The sequence below is a fragment of the Manis javanica genome, chromosome 9 (assembly GCF_040802235.1).
Source record: "Manis javanica isolate MJ-LG chromosome 9, MJ_LKY, whole genome shotgun sequence".
Classification (NCBI taxonomy): domain Eukaryota; kingdom Metazoa; phylum Chordata; class Mammalia; order Pholidota; family Manidae; genus Manis; species Manis javanica.
Genome location: NC_133164.1, coordinates 116,231,543 through 116,248,334, shown reverse-complemented (window position 1 = coordinate 116,248,334; position 16,792 = coordinate 116,231,543). Strand labels below are relative to the sequence as shown.

General features: G+C 31.8%; 1 protein-coding gene across 8 annotated transcripts in view; it reads left to right on the top strand.

Annotated features, from left to right (window-relative positions):
- Window positions 1-16,792, top strand: part of CDH19 (cadherin 19) — a 72,855-nt gene that overhangs the window by 6,120 nt on the left and 49,943 nt on the right. For 7 of the 8 annotated variants that reach the window (XM_073213197.1, XM_073213195.1, XM_073213194.1 and 4 more), the window contains exons 2-3: window positions 12,763-13,061; window positions 16,210-16,504. In XM_073213197.1, coding sequence (XP_073069298.1) covers window positions 12,870-13,061; window positions 16,210-16,504 — 487 coding nt within the window. In that variant the 5' untranslated portion in view covers window positions 12,763-12,869. Of the gene's footprint in view, window positions 1-9,439; window positions 9,500-12,762; window positions 13,062-16,209; window positions 16,505-16,792 lie in introns of all 8 variants that reach the window. The other variant, XM_073213193.1, reaches the window with a different exon arrangement.

Sequence of the window (16,792 nt, the reverse complement as noted above, 5' to 3'; positions counted from 1 at the left end):
ATATTTTAGAGATTTCAGAAGTAGACTGGACCATAGATGAAGCTTGAATACATGTGTTTGGGAGGTAAAGTGAAGAAAACATTAATGGAGGGCTCCTTATTCAAGTGAGAGTGTTACAGTGTGTTCAGCTCCAGCATAAAATAATAATAGTTCTGTCATGTTTGCTCATACCATAAAATAATAATTATTGCTACAAAGTCAGAAAAGTGCTTTTGCATGTGGTTGGAATGCTTTTAATACTTAACCCAATTCATCTAAATCAGACACTATGAGGATCTGTGATACTATTTCATGAATTTAAATTTTGCACTGATTCTATATATATAAGCAAAATAGCAGAATGTATAACATTAAAAATTTTTCCATTCACTAAGATTTGGGTCTTTAAAAAAATCATGTTTATATTTTGCTTTTTTCAATAACAAATTTATATTTTCCACACCATTTGGTAGTGATGCTTACTAAGCATTGACATTTATAGACATTATAATAAATTATAGACATTATAATTTTATAAAGAAGATGTACTGAAAACAATAGATAATTGGACAAAGGTGCATTTGGATGATATATTTGACTAAGTATTACATAATCTGAAATGTAGGTAGTACTATCTGAAATACATACTAATACATCAGCAGAAATTGTCAAATAGAGTACAAGTATGTATTTACTATACAGTGGCTAAAGCGATTTTCAACAAGTGAAAAACAAAACAATATCTTCTTAATAGAAATTGAAAACAAAATAAATGTTGCAATAAATTCTTGGGACAGTAGAATACATTGTAGGTAAGAAGAAAAATTATTTTCCTTTACCTTGTCTCTATGGTGATATATAAGTTTATTATTTATGTGATGAAATAATTAACTGATAATGTTTTCTACATATCCAAAACAATGTTTTAGGGGAAAAATTGCTTGACTATATGGAATTTCACACTCTTTACATATATGATAACTGATGTTTTTTTTCTAGCTGACAAGATTTATTTCATGATTCATGAAATCTTCAAAAGTGTAACTTATTCATCAATCTCTGTTTAACATTTTTACGTTCCTAAATTTGTTTTTCAGTTATTGTAAATTTTTAAAGTCATTAGTCGTTCTATACTATCTCAAAACTCTGAACTCACTAGAATTAGAGTAGATAATAAAGGAAAACATGCGATATATATTGTTTTCTAATCAGTGGTCAGTGATATATCCACATGAATTATACTTTAGTTTCAACCTGTATGAATTTCGTACTCACATAAACAGACACAGTACATGAGCCTAAAAATAAATACAAAATTCTCTTTGTTTAGGCACAATTTCCATTTGTGTATGTAATATAACTTTGATTAATTCTATTCATAGAAATTAATTATGAATCTTATCCTACTAATTGTAAAGATAAAATCTAATGGGGCCAATTAACAAATAAGTCCACTCTCAGACAGCATAATACAAGGATGTAAATCATGACAGTTCCTCAATTCAACTTAGATAGGCAGGATAGTCCCCTGCCTAACAAGAGTAGTGTGGGGAAGAAATAGGATAATTTTATGTGTGATAGTATCTGAAAGTCATCATATGCTGTATAACTTATGTATTAATGTATTTTGTGGTGTATATTTTGATAACATTTATACTATCTTCAATATATCATATAGGTCATATATTACATAGGTTATACTTTATTGAACTATTAAGTTTTATTATGTATTAAATATATCCATATGTTATACATTATGGATTCAAGAATGCCTCAGAATATTGATTGAATATTAATTACTCAATTGATCAGGACTGGTTTGAACTAGAAAAAACAATGCCTGACCCATATACAAGAAGGAATTAGCTGAATTACACAAGCTATGGAGATTTTTAGCCTATTTAACTACCCTTAATATCTTAACTTGGACATAGCTTAACTTGGGCTGCTGTCTAAAATGATGTTTTTGGAATTAATATGCAAATGTGTCCCCCAGCACATCTTATTTCTCCCCAGCTCTGACCCTGTTCAACCTCTTGTATTCTTTTAGGAGAGGCATTTTTATCACCTCTATTGCTCTGACAAGTCTTTATTCCAGCTATTATCTACAGCTGACCTTTGTGACTCCCTTTCTCTCCTTAGTTTATATAAGCTCAGTTTGATCTTCTATTTTGCAGTGGAGGCTAATAATTAGTATCTATTTGAAATACAAGAAAGAGTAATAAGAAAATAACAGGAAGTACCTATTGTGGAACCAAGAATACAGTCGGTGATTTAACTAGGAGGCTAGACTATGCAACCAAGGAACCACCCAACTCGCAGAAACCTCTTACCACGAAGGATTAATGAGAGTCGGTGGGGGTGCAGTGTGCAGCTCCTCACAGTCACTCAGTGACCCAAGCTGGATGGAGGCTCCACATCTCCTAACCACAGCATCTGATCGCCGAGGAAGGGAGAGGTGGGGAGGAAAGAATTGCTCAGAGGCTTTTCACTGCTTCAGTTTTGAAATGAAGTAACATCATTTTACTTACATTTCATTAGTAAAACTAGTCGCATCACCCTGCCATGTAAGAGGGACACTGGTAAACAGTAATATGTCTACCACAGTGACCGAAATGAAAGATTTTAGTTCCTTTTTTTACTTTTTACTTCATATCCCATTCACAGCCTTTTCAGCTTACCAATCACCCAGAGGTTAGAGGCAGTTTATGGATCCTACAGAATTAAAGCTAGGCTCTTTTTAGAGCAGTGGGGTGAAAGGAAGTTTATCATGACGACAAACGCAGACCTCTCTGAGGCTGGTATCACCAAGTGCCCACTTAGAATCTTGGCCTGTAATTTTTGCATGTTTCTTAACCTAAGTTCTTCCAAACCTTTGACACTCCCTACATAAGCAGTACATTCTGAAATCCAGTTGGCCATCAAGTTTTGTCAGTCTATTTCCACGTTATTCATTGATTCTCTTACTCATATTATCCCTCCCTGGAGACCATGGTTAGTCTGATCATTGGGCTGCATCTATACCTTCAAGCGGGTGGTTAACTAGGCATCCAGGGTGGGAGAAGGGAGAAAGAACACCCATTTCAATGCCCTGGAATTGCAGGTGCTTTTAAGCACTGATGAAAAGATTCATATTATTTCATTGAAATCTAATATCATATAGAAAGTAAAAATAAATATAAATTAAATATAATAATAGACAATGAATGGGAAATAAGACAATAGGTAATACAGATTTCCCAAGATATTTCAGGTGGAAAAGTTCAACAATGTAACATTTTTCCAGTATTAATATCCTTGTTTTCTGTATGTAAGTAAATAGGTAAGATATTAAATAGTTTCACACAAATTTAGAGTGCCTTTTTTTAAATGGAATGTTGAGACAGTGTCTATAACATAAAAGTCAATTTTTAGAAATTAGAAAGGTGCTTATGTAATAAAGGTAAACTGTTAATAGACATTTCAAAACCTCCATTTTTTACTTTCATAATAAATAATTCATTAAATTAAAAGAAAGGACAAGAGTATCTACTGCTTTCCCTCTAATAATTTAGCTATTTGCAGCACACTTTACTATCTTTTTCAGACTGAGGTTTTATAGAGTTTGCTTGTCACACATTTAGACCTTAACACAAGACATTAGACATACTTCTTCAAATTGATGAAGAGAAATGTTTTATGTTATTTTTAAGTAGCACTTTACAAATCAGAGTTTCAAGTTTTCAGTTTTTTTAGGTTTTGAGCTTCCTGACCATGATAAAGTATAAGTCTTTTGACATATCATTTTGGCCAAGCCTACTTATTGGTTTTCTAAAGATGGAGACATTATATTAATTGCCATCTGCTTTTCTCTATGAGAAGCTAGCTTATTTGAGCTTAGTTTTAGCTTTCCACAAGACTTCCAGAATACATTATATTTTTATAAGTTTTCACAGATGGAATAATTATCTTTATATAACCAAGAAGAGGTCATAGAAAAGACAATTTCTAATTAGATTCAGTTATAAACTGTATAAGTGCATAGATTATATTATTTTCATCCCTTAAGTCATAATTAGTCTTCTTTGAAAATGTAATTGTTCTGAGTCACACTGGGATCATTTTTAGCCTATATATATGCCCGTGCGGTATCACACATTGTTTCAAGCATGAAAGTGTTTATTTGTCACAGTCACTTACCCATGCTTCGGAAAATAAAAATGACATTTAAGGCATTGGAAAATATATATAGAACACATACATTAGGAACTATAAAGCTTATACTCTTTTTGCAATATCATTTACAGAGTTTTTATATGTGTGTGTATGCTTTCCAGAAATAACAATAGCTGAATGTCTCAAAGGTTAGAAATAAAGAAGCCATTGGATGTTTACCATCCACTTATAAATGTCTATTTGTATGCAGTTAGTTTTAAACACATAGCACTTACATGTGTCAGACAACATTCTGAGTACATAAGCTTATTTAATCAAGATAACAACCCAAAGAAATATGCACTGTTATCCTCATTTTTCACATGAGACAAGTAGGGCACCCAGAGGTTAAGCCATTTGTCCAGCCATCTGGGGAGTGGACGGTGGGGCTGGGCTGGTCATACTTGCTCCACAGGCAGAGCTCTTCTCTCCACCAAGCTGTCTTTGGACTTTTTTTTAACCTATTTGAGAAGATAACCCAGAATCAGTAGTGATCTCTTGATCTTCACTATGGTGCCAACTAACCTTTCTTTGCGTAAAATAGTTTTATAACTTACTATAACATTTTATGTATATATATGTATTAAATATTAAAACATATAAATACACAAGAGGGAAATTGTAACCCATTTATAATTCCTCCATTCAGAGGTGATTTCTGTCTTCATTTGATGGCATAGTCCTCCAGGCTTTCTTCTCTGAATTTGTCTACATTTATTTTCTTAAATTGACAGAATGATTTTCTGAGTATTTAATTTATTCTTTCACCTAACAAACTGTCACAGCTATACATCCCTATCATTAGATGATTTTACAGCACCGTGTTTAATGGCTGAATAACATGTTAACATGAGTATTGAAATCTCTTTCCATTCACTAGTTTCTTCGTCAAACGTGTGGTCACCTTTACGTATCATCTCCAGATGAATAGGTTTAGATTATTCAGGGACTTCCCAGTGCTTATATAGACAAATATATGTGGATTTACCTCCTAAAATAGTGTAATATTAGAATACTGTTTTAGATATCAGAAAAGCAGTGCTTTATTTTTCCATCTTATGTATTTCACAAGAACATTAATAGAAAAAAAGTTTTCAAAAATGAAAATATTTTACAGATGTGACTGCAGTCATACAGGAAAATAGGTGTAGGAAATAGCCTATGGACATACAATGGCTAAACTAGTATCAAATTAGAAATATGGTGAAGACATAATTAAGTCTGTACAGATGAACTGCACTGGCAAAAAAAAAATAATGAGGAATATGGCCCAAAAGGAGTTTTAGGCAAATCTTCAGTACAAACACATACAGAGATTTAACCTTGAAATAATGAGAAATCATGTTTTGGTAGCTTATGGAAGGGGAAAAAAAAAGTGGGATACCAGCTTTTAAAAAATGAGATTTTGCCCATTTTAGATTTTGCCATATGTATTTCATCAGCTGGAATCTGTCCTCTTAGATTAGTTTGCAGTCAGGCTCAATTTTGTTGATGCTTAGTTTTTCCGATACAGTGCTCATTAATGCACAGCCCTCCTACCACACTGCTCAAGGATAGAGTTCACAGTAGCCACCCCAGAGATGGAATGGAACTTGTTGCTCCTTATCTTAGGACATCACACAAATGTTGAATGGGGAAGGCTGTATGGTCAGAGAGAGCTCAGGAGGTCCTTATATAGGCATTCTGACTTTCGGTGGCTTCATCTATAGCAAATGGCTTTTATTTGTGACTATACATATGCAAAATATGTTTAATGAGAGCTCATGAATGAGACCAAGAAAGGTCTTTTACATTCTAGGGCTATGGAGAAAGAGTTGGCACATGGTTTATGACAAATTTTGGGTCAGAAGTATTGCTTCCTCACACTTATGTATGAAAACTATATCCACTCACATTTATTTCTGTATTTCCTATTAGCAATTCTGAGAAAGCCATTAAAAGCCTTTATGTGTAGTGTCACTCTGTAAGGCTGCCAAGTTTCACTTGATTTTTAAAAGATCACAAATAGGATTGAGTTTCTATGTTTATCCCATACACTTTTCCCTTAGCTCCAACTTTTATCTTCCCTCACACAGACACCAAATGCATCATTCTGACTTCCTTTTTTTTTTTTAACCTCAACAATTGTTAGAACAAGGAAGGAAAAGGTGTCCTAAAGGAGATTAATAGAAAACATTTTATTATGTCTAGTTTCAAGACTGGTCCAGATGTTAAAATGCAATTAATGGGTCTTTATTCATTTTAAATAAGGTGAACTATCAGTGACAGATGCCATGTAGGATGTTAAATATCCACGCATTTTCTTTCTTCCATTGAGTAAAGCACAGTGTATACTGAGCATTCTATACACTTAAGATTAGGTTTCCAGCTGTACCTCTACTATTGAATAACTATTTGTTACTGGGTAGGTCACTTAAAATTTCTCGGTATAAATTCCTTCATATGTGAATGTAACACATGAAATGAAATACACTTTTCAATACTCAAATTATATGATTCTACTTGCACATAATATGTTGACACTTAAAATAATAGTGTTATGTATATATTGATATAAACATTTTATTATATAATACTGTTAATGCCACTTAACTTTTGAAATATGCTGCATCCTAAATTTTATTTATTTAATATTTATAAATATACATAGGGACTGGCAATGAAATTAAATCTAAGTACACTAACATGAGACACAGTATTAGCATATTTTTTCCATGTTGAAATATTATGCACATTTTTATCCATGTGTTCACCTGATTGGAAAATATAACCAGGATTGCAGATGAAGGGTGGAAATGTCACTGCTTGTTTCTCTAGGGCCCATTTCAGACCTACTAATTGATAGCTTTTTTCCTTATTACCCTGGACTAAGCCCTGAATATTTCTCAGTCTGGCACCACTGACAGCTGCCAACACTCTTCAATCAAGACTAGACCATTGTTTGAAACGTTTTTCCCTTCTCCTGAAATGAATGAGCATTATAGAAAATTTGGAATCTAGAAGAGTATAAACAAAGCTACAGTATTTCATCATTCAGACATACCTACTTCTATCATTTCTTTCTTTTATGTTTATATTAAGAGATTCAAGTGAAAGGGTATTCACATCTGTTTTGTTATGATTTAAAATTATAAAATGATTATATTTTAACTATTAATTTTAAATTTAATTGTGAAATATTTCAATCATATGCTTAACCTGAAAAAAAAACATGTAATAGAAAAACACCCAGATTTAATGAGTATTATTATTTGACATTTAATTGATTTAGAGGGAGGAAAATGTGACATATTTGTTTCTAAACCTCAGCCTTTAAACCGATTTCTCTTCCTGCTATGATGATAATTACCATAATAAATTTGTGTGTCATTTTTCCTTTCCTACACTTGTTTTACTATTTATGACAGTAGTCTCTGGGGTACCATCTAATAAATTTGAAGCACTTCTGTAATTGATATCATATAGTAACCTAATTTGAACTTTTTTTTCATATATTTTTTTCTAATCAATCCAGATGATATTTGCCTCCCAGTGAAATATACATTGAAAGTTTCTTTAAGTATAAAGCAATAAAAAAATAGCTGTAAGTTACAGATTAAACTAACTTTTAAATATACTAGATTTGGCCAAATTATTCTCTAAACTCTCCAAATTTTCAATTTCATGAGCATTATATAGGAGTTCTGTTTTCTGTACATTCTCATCAATAACTTGCATTAAAATATTTAATGATTTTTAAAATACACAATGAATATTTATTTTGTTGTTTTAATAATGTATAACTTAAAAATGGAAATAAAATAGTATTTATGCAAATACCCATAACCCAATTTCAAATTATTATCAAGCTTATTATTTCTGAAATGTTTCAAAGAAAATTCTAAATAGCATGTTATTTCCAAAAAAAAACATGTTTCATTTCACATGACTAAAAACAGGGTATATCTTCTATGTAACAACAAAGAAACTTACATAACTAACAAAATTAACAGTATTTCCTCTTTATCATCTAATTCCCAATTTATATTTAAATTTTTACAGATTCATAAAAATGTAAATATAAAAAAAGTTTGTACAAATCAGGGTCCAAACATGTCATTTTGCACTTGTTCCTGTTTCTCTGAATTGTCTTTTAATCTAGAACAACATCTTCCAGAGCCCTTCACTTCTTTTTCTCAAACCGACGATATGTTGAAGAAACTGTGTCAATTATCTGATGGAGAAGTACTGTTTAAAACTCAGTGTGTATACAGATTTCATGCGGTGCCATAAAATGCAGACTCAGTGTCACTATATTTGGAAAAGCTCAAGATGCAGCATTTTTACCAAATGCCACTATTCCACAGATCACAGTGTGGGTAGAAAATCTGTAGAAAGGTTCACAATTTTAAGTTGTTTATTTCAGTTTCATTTGCTTTTTGTTGTATTACAGATTAATTAGTTGTTACCTGGAATTTAGTTTTCAACCTTTTTTGATAGAAATACTTCATAGATTGTATTCTTTACAGCCTTTTATAGCACATCATGACACATCTATTAACTGTGTGCCACAAATGGGTAATTCGGTCTTCTTAGTTTTGACTTACCAAGTTTTTTTAATAACATTAATGAGGTATATTTGACAGAATAAACTGCACATACTCGAACTGAATTGAATTTTTATACTCCTTTGAGACCAAAATCACAATCAAGCAGATAATGAATATAGACACCAACTTCAAATATTCCCTAGTGCCCCTTGGTAATCCGTACTTTTTATCACTCTCAAATTTCCATTCTTTCTCAACTGCTAATCTACTTTCCTTTCTGTCACTGTGATAGGTTTAAGTTTTCTAGAATTATATGTAAATGGAAACATACAATCTAAATTTGTTTTTGTTAAGCTTCTTTGACTCAGCATAATTGCTTTCAAAGTTATTGTGGACATCAATAGTTCTTTTTTTTTAATTTCACCCATCCCACACCCCACACACCCCCTCCTATGGCAAGTAACAGTCTGTTCTCTGTGTCTAGTCTGTTTCTAGTTTGGTTTTTCATTCGTTTTGTTTTTTAGATTCCACATGTAAGTGAAATCATATGGTATTTGTTTTTCTCTGTCATTGCACTTAGCATAATACCCTCTACATCCATCCATATTGCAAATGGCAAATTTTATTCTTTTTGTGGCTGAATAATATTCCAGTGTGTATATATGTGTATACCACATAGCTCATTCTGTCTATTACAAATAAAGTTACTCTAAGTATTCATGTAAATGTCTTTCTAGGGACATACAATTTTATTTATCTGGAGTAAATATCTAGGAATGGAATGGCTGCATCACATGGTAAGTATGTTAAAATTTTTAACAAACTGCCATCAATTTGTTTTCTACAGTGGTTGTTCCATGTTACATCCCTGGCAGCAGTACCAGAAAAGAAACTATATTTCATTCCATTTCATTTTGTCCTGTTGGTATTTCAGTAGGAAAACAGTGTTAACTACTCCACAAATACGATTTTGTTTACTTCTCCCTAACTGTTGATTTTTGCTTCATGTATTTTAAAGCTCTCATGTGAAGTCATTCACATTAGGACTTTGAAGCCTTTTTGGTGAATTTACTTTTTTATCCTTATAAAATGCCCTTCTTCTTCTTCTTTCAGGTAATACTTCTTGTCTTTTTTTTTTTGAGAGGGCATCTCTCATATTTATTGATCAAATGGTTGTTAACAACAATAAAATTCAGTATAGGGGGGTCAATGCTCAATGTACAATCATTAATCCATCTCAAGCCTAATTCTCGTCAGTCTCCAATCTTCTGAAGCATAACGAACAAGTTCTTACATGGTGAACGAATTCTTACATAGTGAATAAATTCTTACATGGTGAACAGTACAAGAGCAGTCATCACAGAAACATTCGGTTTTGATCACGCATTATGAACTATAAACAATCAGGTCAAATATGAATATTCGTTTGATTTTTATACTTGATTTATATGTTGATCCCACATTTCTCCCTTTATTATTATTATTTTTTTATTTTTAATAAAATGCTGAAGTGGTAGGTAGATGCAAGATAAAGGTAGAAAACATAGTTTAGTGCTGTAAGAGGGCAAATGTAGATGATCAGGTGTGTGCCTATAGACTTAGTATTAATCCAAGCTAGACAAGGGCAGCAAAACATCCACGGATGCAGAAGATTTCTCTCAAAGCAGGGGGAATGAGGTTCTGAGCCTCACCTCTGTTGATCTCCAAATTCTCACCTGATGGCCCCCCTGCGACTTCTTGTCTTTTTTGATGTCTTGTTTATGAGGCCATTTCAGTTAACTTATGATTATTAATTTTATGGTATCTTAACCTATCTATATTTACAATTAAAGTGTTTATCTTATGAAGAGGACATTGTTGGGTTAAGTTTTCAGAACTAAAACTGACAAACTCTTTTATTTGTAGTGTTTTATTAATTTATTTTTGATGAGTTGATTCAGTTGGTTGAATTTGCTATGCAATCATGATTTTACTTCTTTCCCTCTATTTTCCTGTTTATTATTATTATTATAGAACTAATAAAAAAATTTTTTGGAATCCTGTTTTTCCTTTCTTTGTCACTTAATGTAGCACTTTGTTTTTCATCATTGATCTAGTGATTTTGATGTTCATCCATCACTTGGCCCCACAGTCTACTTGAATTACTGTTTTATACTTTATCTATAATGTAATAAATTAAATACCAGATACTTTCATTTCTCACATCCCATTATTTGTGCTGTTATCATCATGAATTTTACTTTTACATATGTTACATATCCTATAATACATTGTTATTAAAGGATAGACAGTAAACTATTTTAAATAATTAATAAAAACTAAACAATCACCTGTAATATTTACCTATACATTTACTGTTTCCATCTTATTGTTCATTTGGAACAAATGCAATTTTCTTTTATGCAACGGTATTACATAAACTTAGTAAAACCATCAAAATGTACTTGTAATGTTGGTTAAACAACATTTTTGTTAATTTTACATTATGACATTTCATACATCTAAAAATAGAGAATATAGTATTGTGTACACTTATATACTATTAGCCAGCTTCAGAACTATCAAGATATAGGTACCCTTGTTTCATCTATGTACATGCCCACTTTCTGACTTAAAACAAATTTAAATGTCACATAATTTTAACCATTCATTAGACACAAAGACACACACACACACACACACACACACACACACACTTGGGCACGTAAACTATATGTGTGTATGTACCCTTTAAAAATTAAAATTGAATATTAAAATATAAGAATAAGTCTTTAATCAAAAGTATATATTTTAGAAATTTATAAACAGGCATTATTTGAATTTCAGATATTCGATGTAAGGATGAAATTCATCCTTAATTTTCATCTCAGCTGAATTTTTCATGATGTTCATTAAATACATGTATAACAAATAATACATCTGCTTAAAGAAACTGTGGAAGGACCACAGAATCCCCATTTGTAACAATGTATTCTTTAATTAGGTGTTTTTTTAACCACTCTTCCTGACAAGAGACAAAGTCCTAAAAAATCCTCCCAGGAGATGTTAAAAAATGTATGGAGGAGATTCAAAATGAGACCATGTAGAAAACTCCTAACAAATAGGGACTCTGGCTTTTCTGTTGTTTATGTAGTATTAAAATTCATTGTAGATCTAAGAAAACTACATTTCTTCATGAGTCACGACAAATCCCATGTGGTTGTATAGAGGTGCTGTGTAGATGTAGGAGGAAGCAAAGCTATTCAGTTTCATTTAAAAGTGAGAAAAATTAGCAGTCATTTCAAAGAGAGTTCGTGTGATCAATATGAGGTAAATGAAAAGTTATAAATGTAGAATTCAGTACTTAAAATTGTTGTTTTAATATTTAAATACTAGAATACATCCTTCATCTCCATCTTACATATTATAAACATTTAGCCATTTTTACCCAAGATACTTTTGTATTTCCTAAAAAATGGCATTATTTCTTTAAGATGAAAAACATTTCCTTTCATAACTTCAATAATATAAAATGGTATCTGTTCACAGTGTTTTGTAACCTCAACATAACTTGTCAGTAAGTCCCCCAGATTTTATGCTGAACTGTCATTTTGCCTATTTAACGCTGTGTAAAATACCGTAATTTGGGATATTGAATGAGGAAACTGATTTCTATTGAAAAAAGAGGTGAAATATCTTTCCCTTCACTCAACTATTTATTGTTTTAATGGGATAGTTTGAGTTTTACTGAGATAGAGTGGAAGAAGGAAGCACATTAAATTAAAAAAATAAAATCTATCTCAATGTCACCTATCAATCAAGGAGATGGCCAAAGAGGCTTTTCAACCTTCAGGGAGATTCATGACTACAGCTTAGAATGGAGAGTGCGTGAGCAGATATTTATGATTATTCCATTCAAATTATTGTTGGGCTCAAAGTATAATTAACTAGCTTAATTTTAAGATAAATTAGATGTATATATTTGTTCCATTTTTATGGATGCAAAATTGTATCCTTTCTTTAACAATTATGTGAGAAAATGTTAATTTTAAAACGTCAAATTTTGTCTCTTCTTCTTTAGGAATATAAAAGATACTCTGAGTTAAAAAGGATATAAAAGAGCATAAGATTTTTGTTTGCAACATACTGTTCCCTCTGAAGAACACCAGTTGGAATCAGAAGAGCAGAATGAATTGTTTATTGCTACCCTTTATGTTGGGACTTCTTCTCCTATGGCCTTGCCTTACAGCAATAGAAAACTCTGAAGTAGAGAAAGTTAAGCACGCAATGAGATCTCACTTGAGAGTGAAGCGTGGCTGGATGTGGAACCAGTTTTTTGTACCAGAGGAAATGAATAAGACTAGTCATCACATTGGGCAGGTACTGATTTTCTAAAAGTGTTACAGGAAATAAAGTTGTGTAAATCTAAGTGAATGAGTTGAGGAAGTGTTGGTATTTGATGAGTTCTGTATGTTCTCAGTGGAACCATTAGAAAGCTTTAAGCACCAGCATAATTAATTGTTTCAGACTTGTAAGCATCTAAAATAGACACAGAAACTTGATCAAAAAGGAAAGCTCTGATTTTCAGATTTCACCTTTTTCTCCCATATGAAAATGCAACCCTCGTTTTTCAACATCTGGAATTTTGATTGTGTTATTTTTGGTAGAGGATCAAAATAACCACACTGAGAACTGTTAAGTTTACCAACAGTATTAAGCCTGATTTTCTATTATGCTAAGTAGGTGTTGATTTACCCCTTATTAATTTTTAATGAAGCAGATTAATACCAAATCCTTTTACAGTTAAGTAGCTTCAAGAACCTATGTACTTCATTTGATTAATGAAGTTTAAGTACAAAGAGTAATTATTTTCACTTTCTTACAAGAATGTATTTTCAGAATATTTCCTTAATGAGACAAAACATTTCCTATTTATATTTTCTGGTTTTTATTATTATTTGACTTTCTTTAAACAGAGGTAATTACAGTTTTATGTCCTTTTCTGTAAGGCTCTTTCTCTAGATGAATGAACTGAAATAAGTTTAACCACTAATTAACTGGTTCTAAAATTTAATTGGGCCCAAAGGGTGAGGCATTCAGAATTCATTAACTCTCTTTTCCTAGCCCTTTCAGAGAGCTGCACTGTTAATGTGATGTCCAGATTCCCTAGGAGGTCATCTGTCCCTTCAGTCAAATGTGTATGGATACATTCAACCAGTGGCTTAGATTAGGACTGTAAGCAACCAATTTCAAACGTGTGGGCCTGCTATAGGTAGTATTTCTTATGCCTTTTTATTTTCTGAGATGACTGCAGATAAGTCACAGGCAGGATGGCATGCTGAGGTCCATAATTAAGTGTCTGCTAGTTAACTGACTAACCTCTTCTGATGACTTGCAGTGAATAGGATCTGCAGGGAAGTGCATCACTACAGTCAGAACAGAGACTACCTCCCTAGCTAACTGGCACACTCTTAATTTTTGTTTTTATGCAGCCTTCACAACCTCCCATTTCCTCCTTTCACATAATCATTAGTTTCACCTATTTTTTCCATTCTGTGAAAAATTTTTGCAAATACTCCAACAGATACTTTCCCTCTTAACAAACTTATTAGGTTGAAATGACATACAGAAAAGTGGTTTAAAAGGGAGTAATAATGAATGTTTAGGTGCTTGTAATTAAAGAGCTGGTAAAAGTAAAATGTAGATGATATGTCTGAGATAACTTTCATTTTGATCTATGTGTTAAATGAGATTAAGTTTGGAAAGCCATATTGATTTGCCAAATAGATAGTAACTGCCTGGTTGAAAAAGTATGTTGAATGGAAATACAGAAAATTTTGTAATACTAGGATCTATAAAATCGGAATGTGTTTAACTTATGTATATCTTGACATTTAGAGGCAGACTGTTCATATAACTTTGTTTTTTGTTTTTTGCTTTAATTAGTGCCCTATAAAGATCAAGTTTACTAATCTATGAAAATTGCACGCTATGAATATACCTGAAATACATTGATTCATTACTAAATTTGACTTATCTTCATTCTACTATTGAATCAAATTTTCAAACTATATTGAAATGATATTTGAAAACCATGGGCCATGCATTATTTTCATGTGATGTAGTGATTGGAGAGGACATTAGTTTTCCTTAATTATTTAACACTGGAGCATGGAGTCTTCCTTTTTACCTTCTGAGTAATGATAGACTTTCAAAAGAGCTGTAACTCTTTTGTTATCTTTTCATTATTATTCCAGTTTGTTTCTGTCTTTGAATAGCAATGATATTCAATACATTATTAAAATTATTATAATTATTTGTCTTAGATAACTTAAGTTATTCTCCCCAATCACACAGAAAAATTTTAGCCCAGAATAATACATTGTACCTTAAACTATCAGCAAAGTTATGAATTTATTTAAGCTTATGTTTCCTGTTTAACTTTGTAAATTTTCAGGAAAGCTTTTACTTTGAATAAGGACATATTTATAAATGATGAATCAAGAAATGCATGGATTCACAGTGACTAGAGAATTATGACATGTTTATTCTCTTCATGTAAAAATAATTTAGATATGAAAAATCATACAACTAACGTTATCTATACCATAATAACCCTTCTTTTATACATAAAATTCAAAATTCCATTCACAACATGAATGAACAAATTTACTTTGCTTTTAAAAAATGACAATAATAAAGGCATAAGAAGAAAATCTGTATTTGAGAACTGAGTAGAACATGTTAAGAAGAAAGAGATCTAATTTGGCTAAAACTCAAGGGCTAAAAGGTCATCATACATAGTGATTTGAGGGGAAGATATGGAATCAGATAAGCCTGTGGCTAAATTTGTAAATCTACACAAAAACTATGTGATTCTGTGTAAGTTAAAAAACTATTCTGTCTCACTTTTCTTCTCTGTAGAGTTTAGTATATCAATAATATGTACCTCATAATGTTATGAGGATTAATTGAGAAAACTATTATAAAGCAATTTGTAGATTTTATGGCATGTAATTAATACCCAATGGATGGCTGAAGTTATTATCTTCTCAGCATGCTTCCTAATTTTCTTACTAATATTTCCATATTTTCTATGTGTTTTTAGCCTAGAGATAGAACATCACTGTTTAAATTTATCTAGATCATTATCTTCCTGTATGTCACTAGGTCCCAATCTAATATAAATATTTGAAAGTATGGTTTAGTGACTAAGAATGTAATTATAGAGTAAATATGAACCAACTTTGTTTTGCATAATTTATGAAAAGGGGCTTCTTTTCCAATTATTATAGATTCTAATTAGAATAATTATTTAAAGTAACAAAGTTTGTATAGTGCCTCACACTGAAAATTCAAAGACTACTATGACTAGTAATAGATTTTAATCATATTAATATAATAGGGGAATTACATGGAATTTTATTAAGTTGGGGAATCATTAACAGACACAAAAATAAAATCATTACAGTTGATTTGACCATTTTAACATGTCTGGAGACTAAATTATGCCTCTTTGCACTTGCAGCTAAGATCTGATTTAGACAATGGAAACAACTCTTTCCAGTACAAACTTTTGGGAGCTGGAGCTGGGAGTATTTTTGTCATCGATGAAAGAACAGGTGACCTCTATGCAGTACAGAAGCTTGACCGGGAGGAGCGCTCCCTCTACACCCTCAGAGCCCAGGTGACGGACGCCACAACGGGAAGGGCTGTGGAGCCTGAGTCGGAGTTTGTCATCCGAGTCTCGGACATCAATGACAACGAGCCACAATTCCTAGACGGACCTTACGAGGCCATTGTCCCAGAGCTGTCTCCAGAAGGTACTGCATATTAATTTACATCAAAGATATGTTAACAATGAAAGATTCCAATTTCAAGCATATGTTTTGGAAGTGAATTATTTCAAGTTCTGTACTTGTACTTCCTGATGGGAAATGTGTTTAGTAATATTTTTGAGAAATGAGACAATTCATCAAAATTTTGTAAAAATGGTACTGTTAATAAGTTATTTGTGTTGTTAAAATATATCATCTCAGTCTTCAATAGAAAAACGGTTAAACCTGTTTGTTTGAGTGGTTTGTAAAATGCTTTATCTTGTTCACTTATGA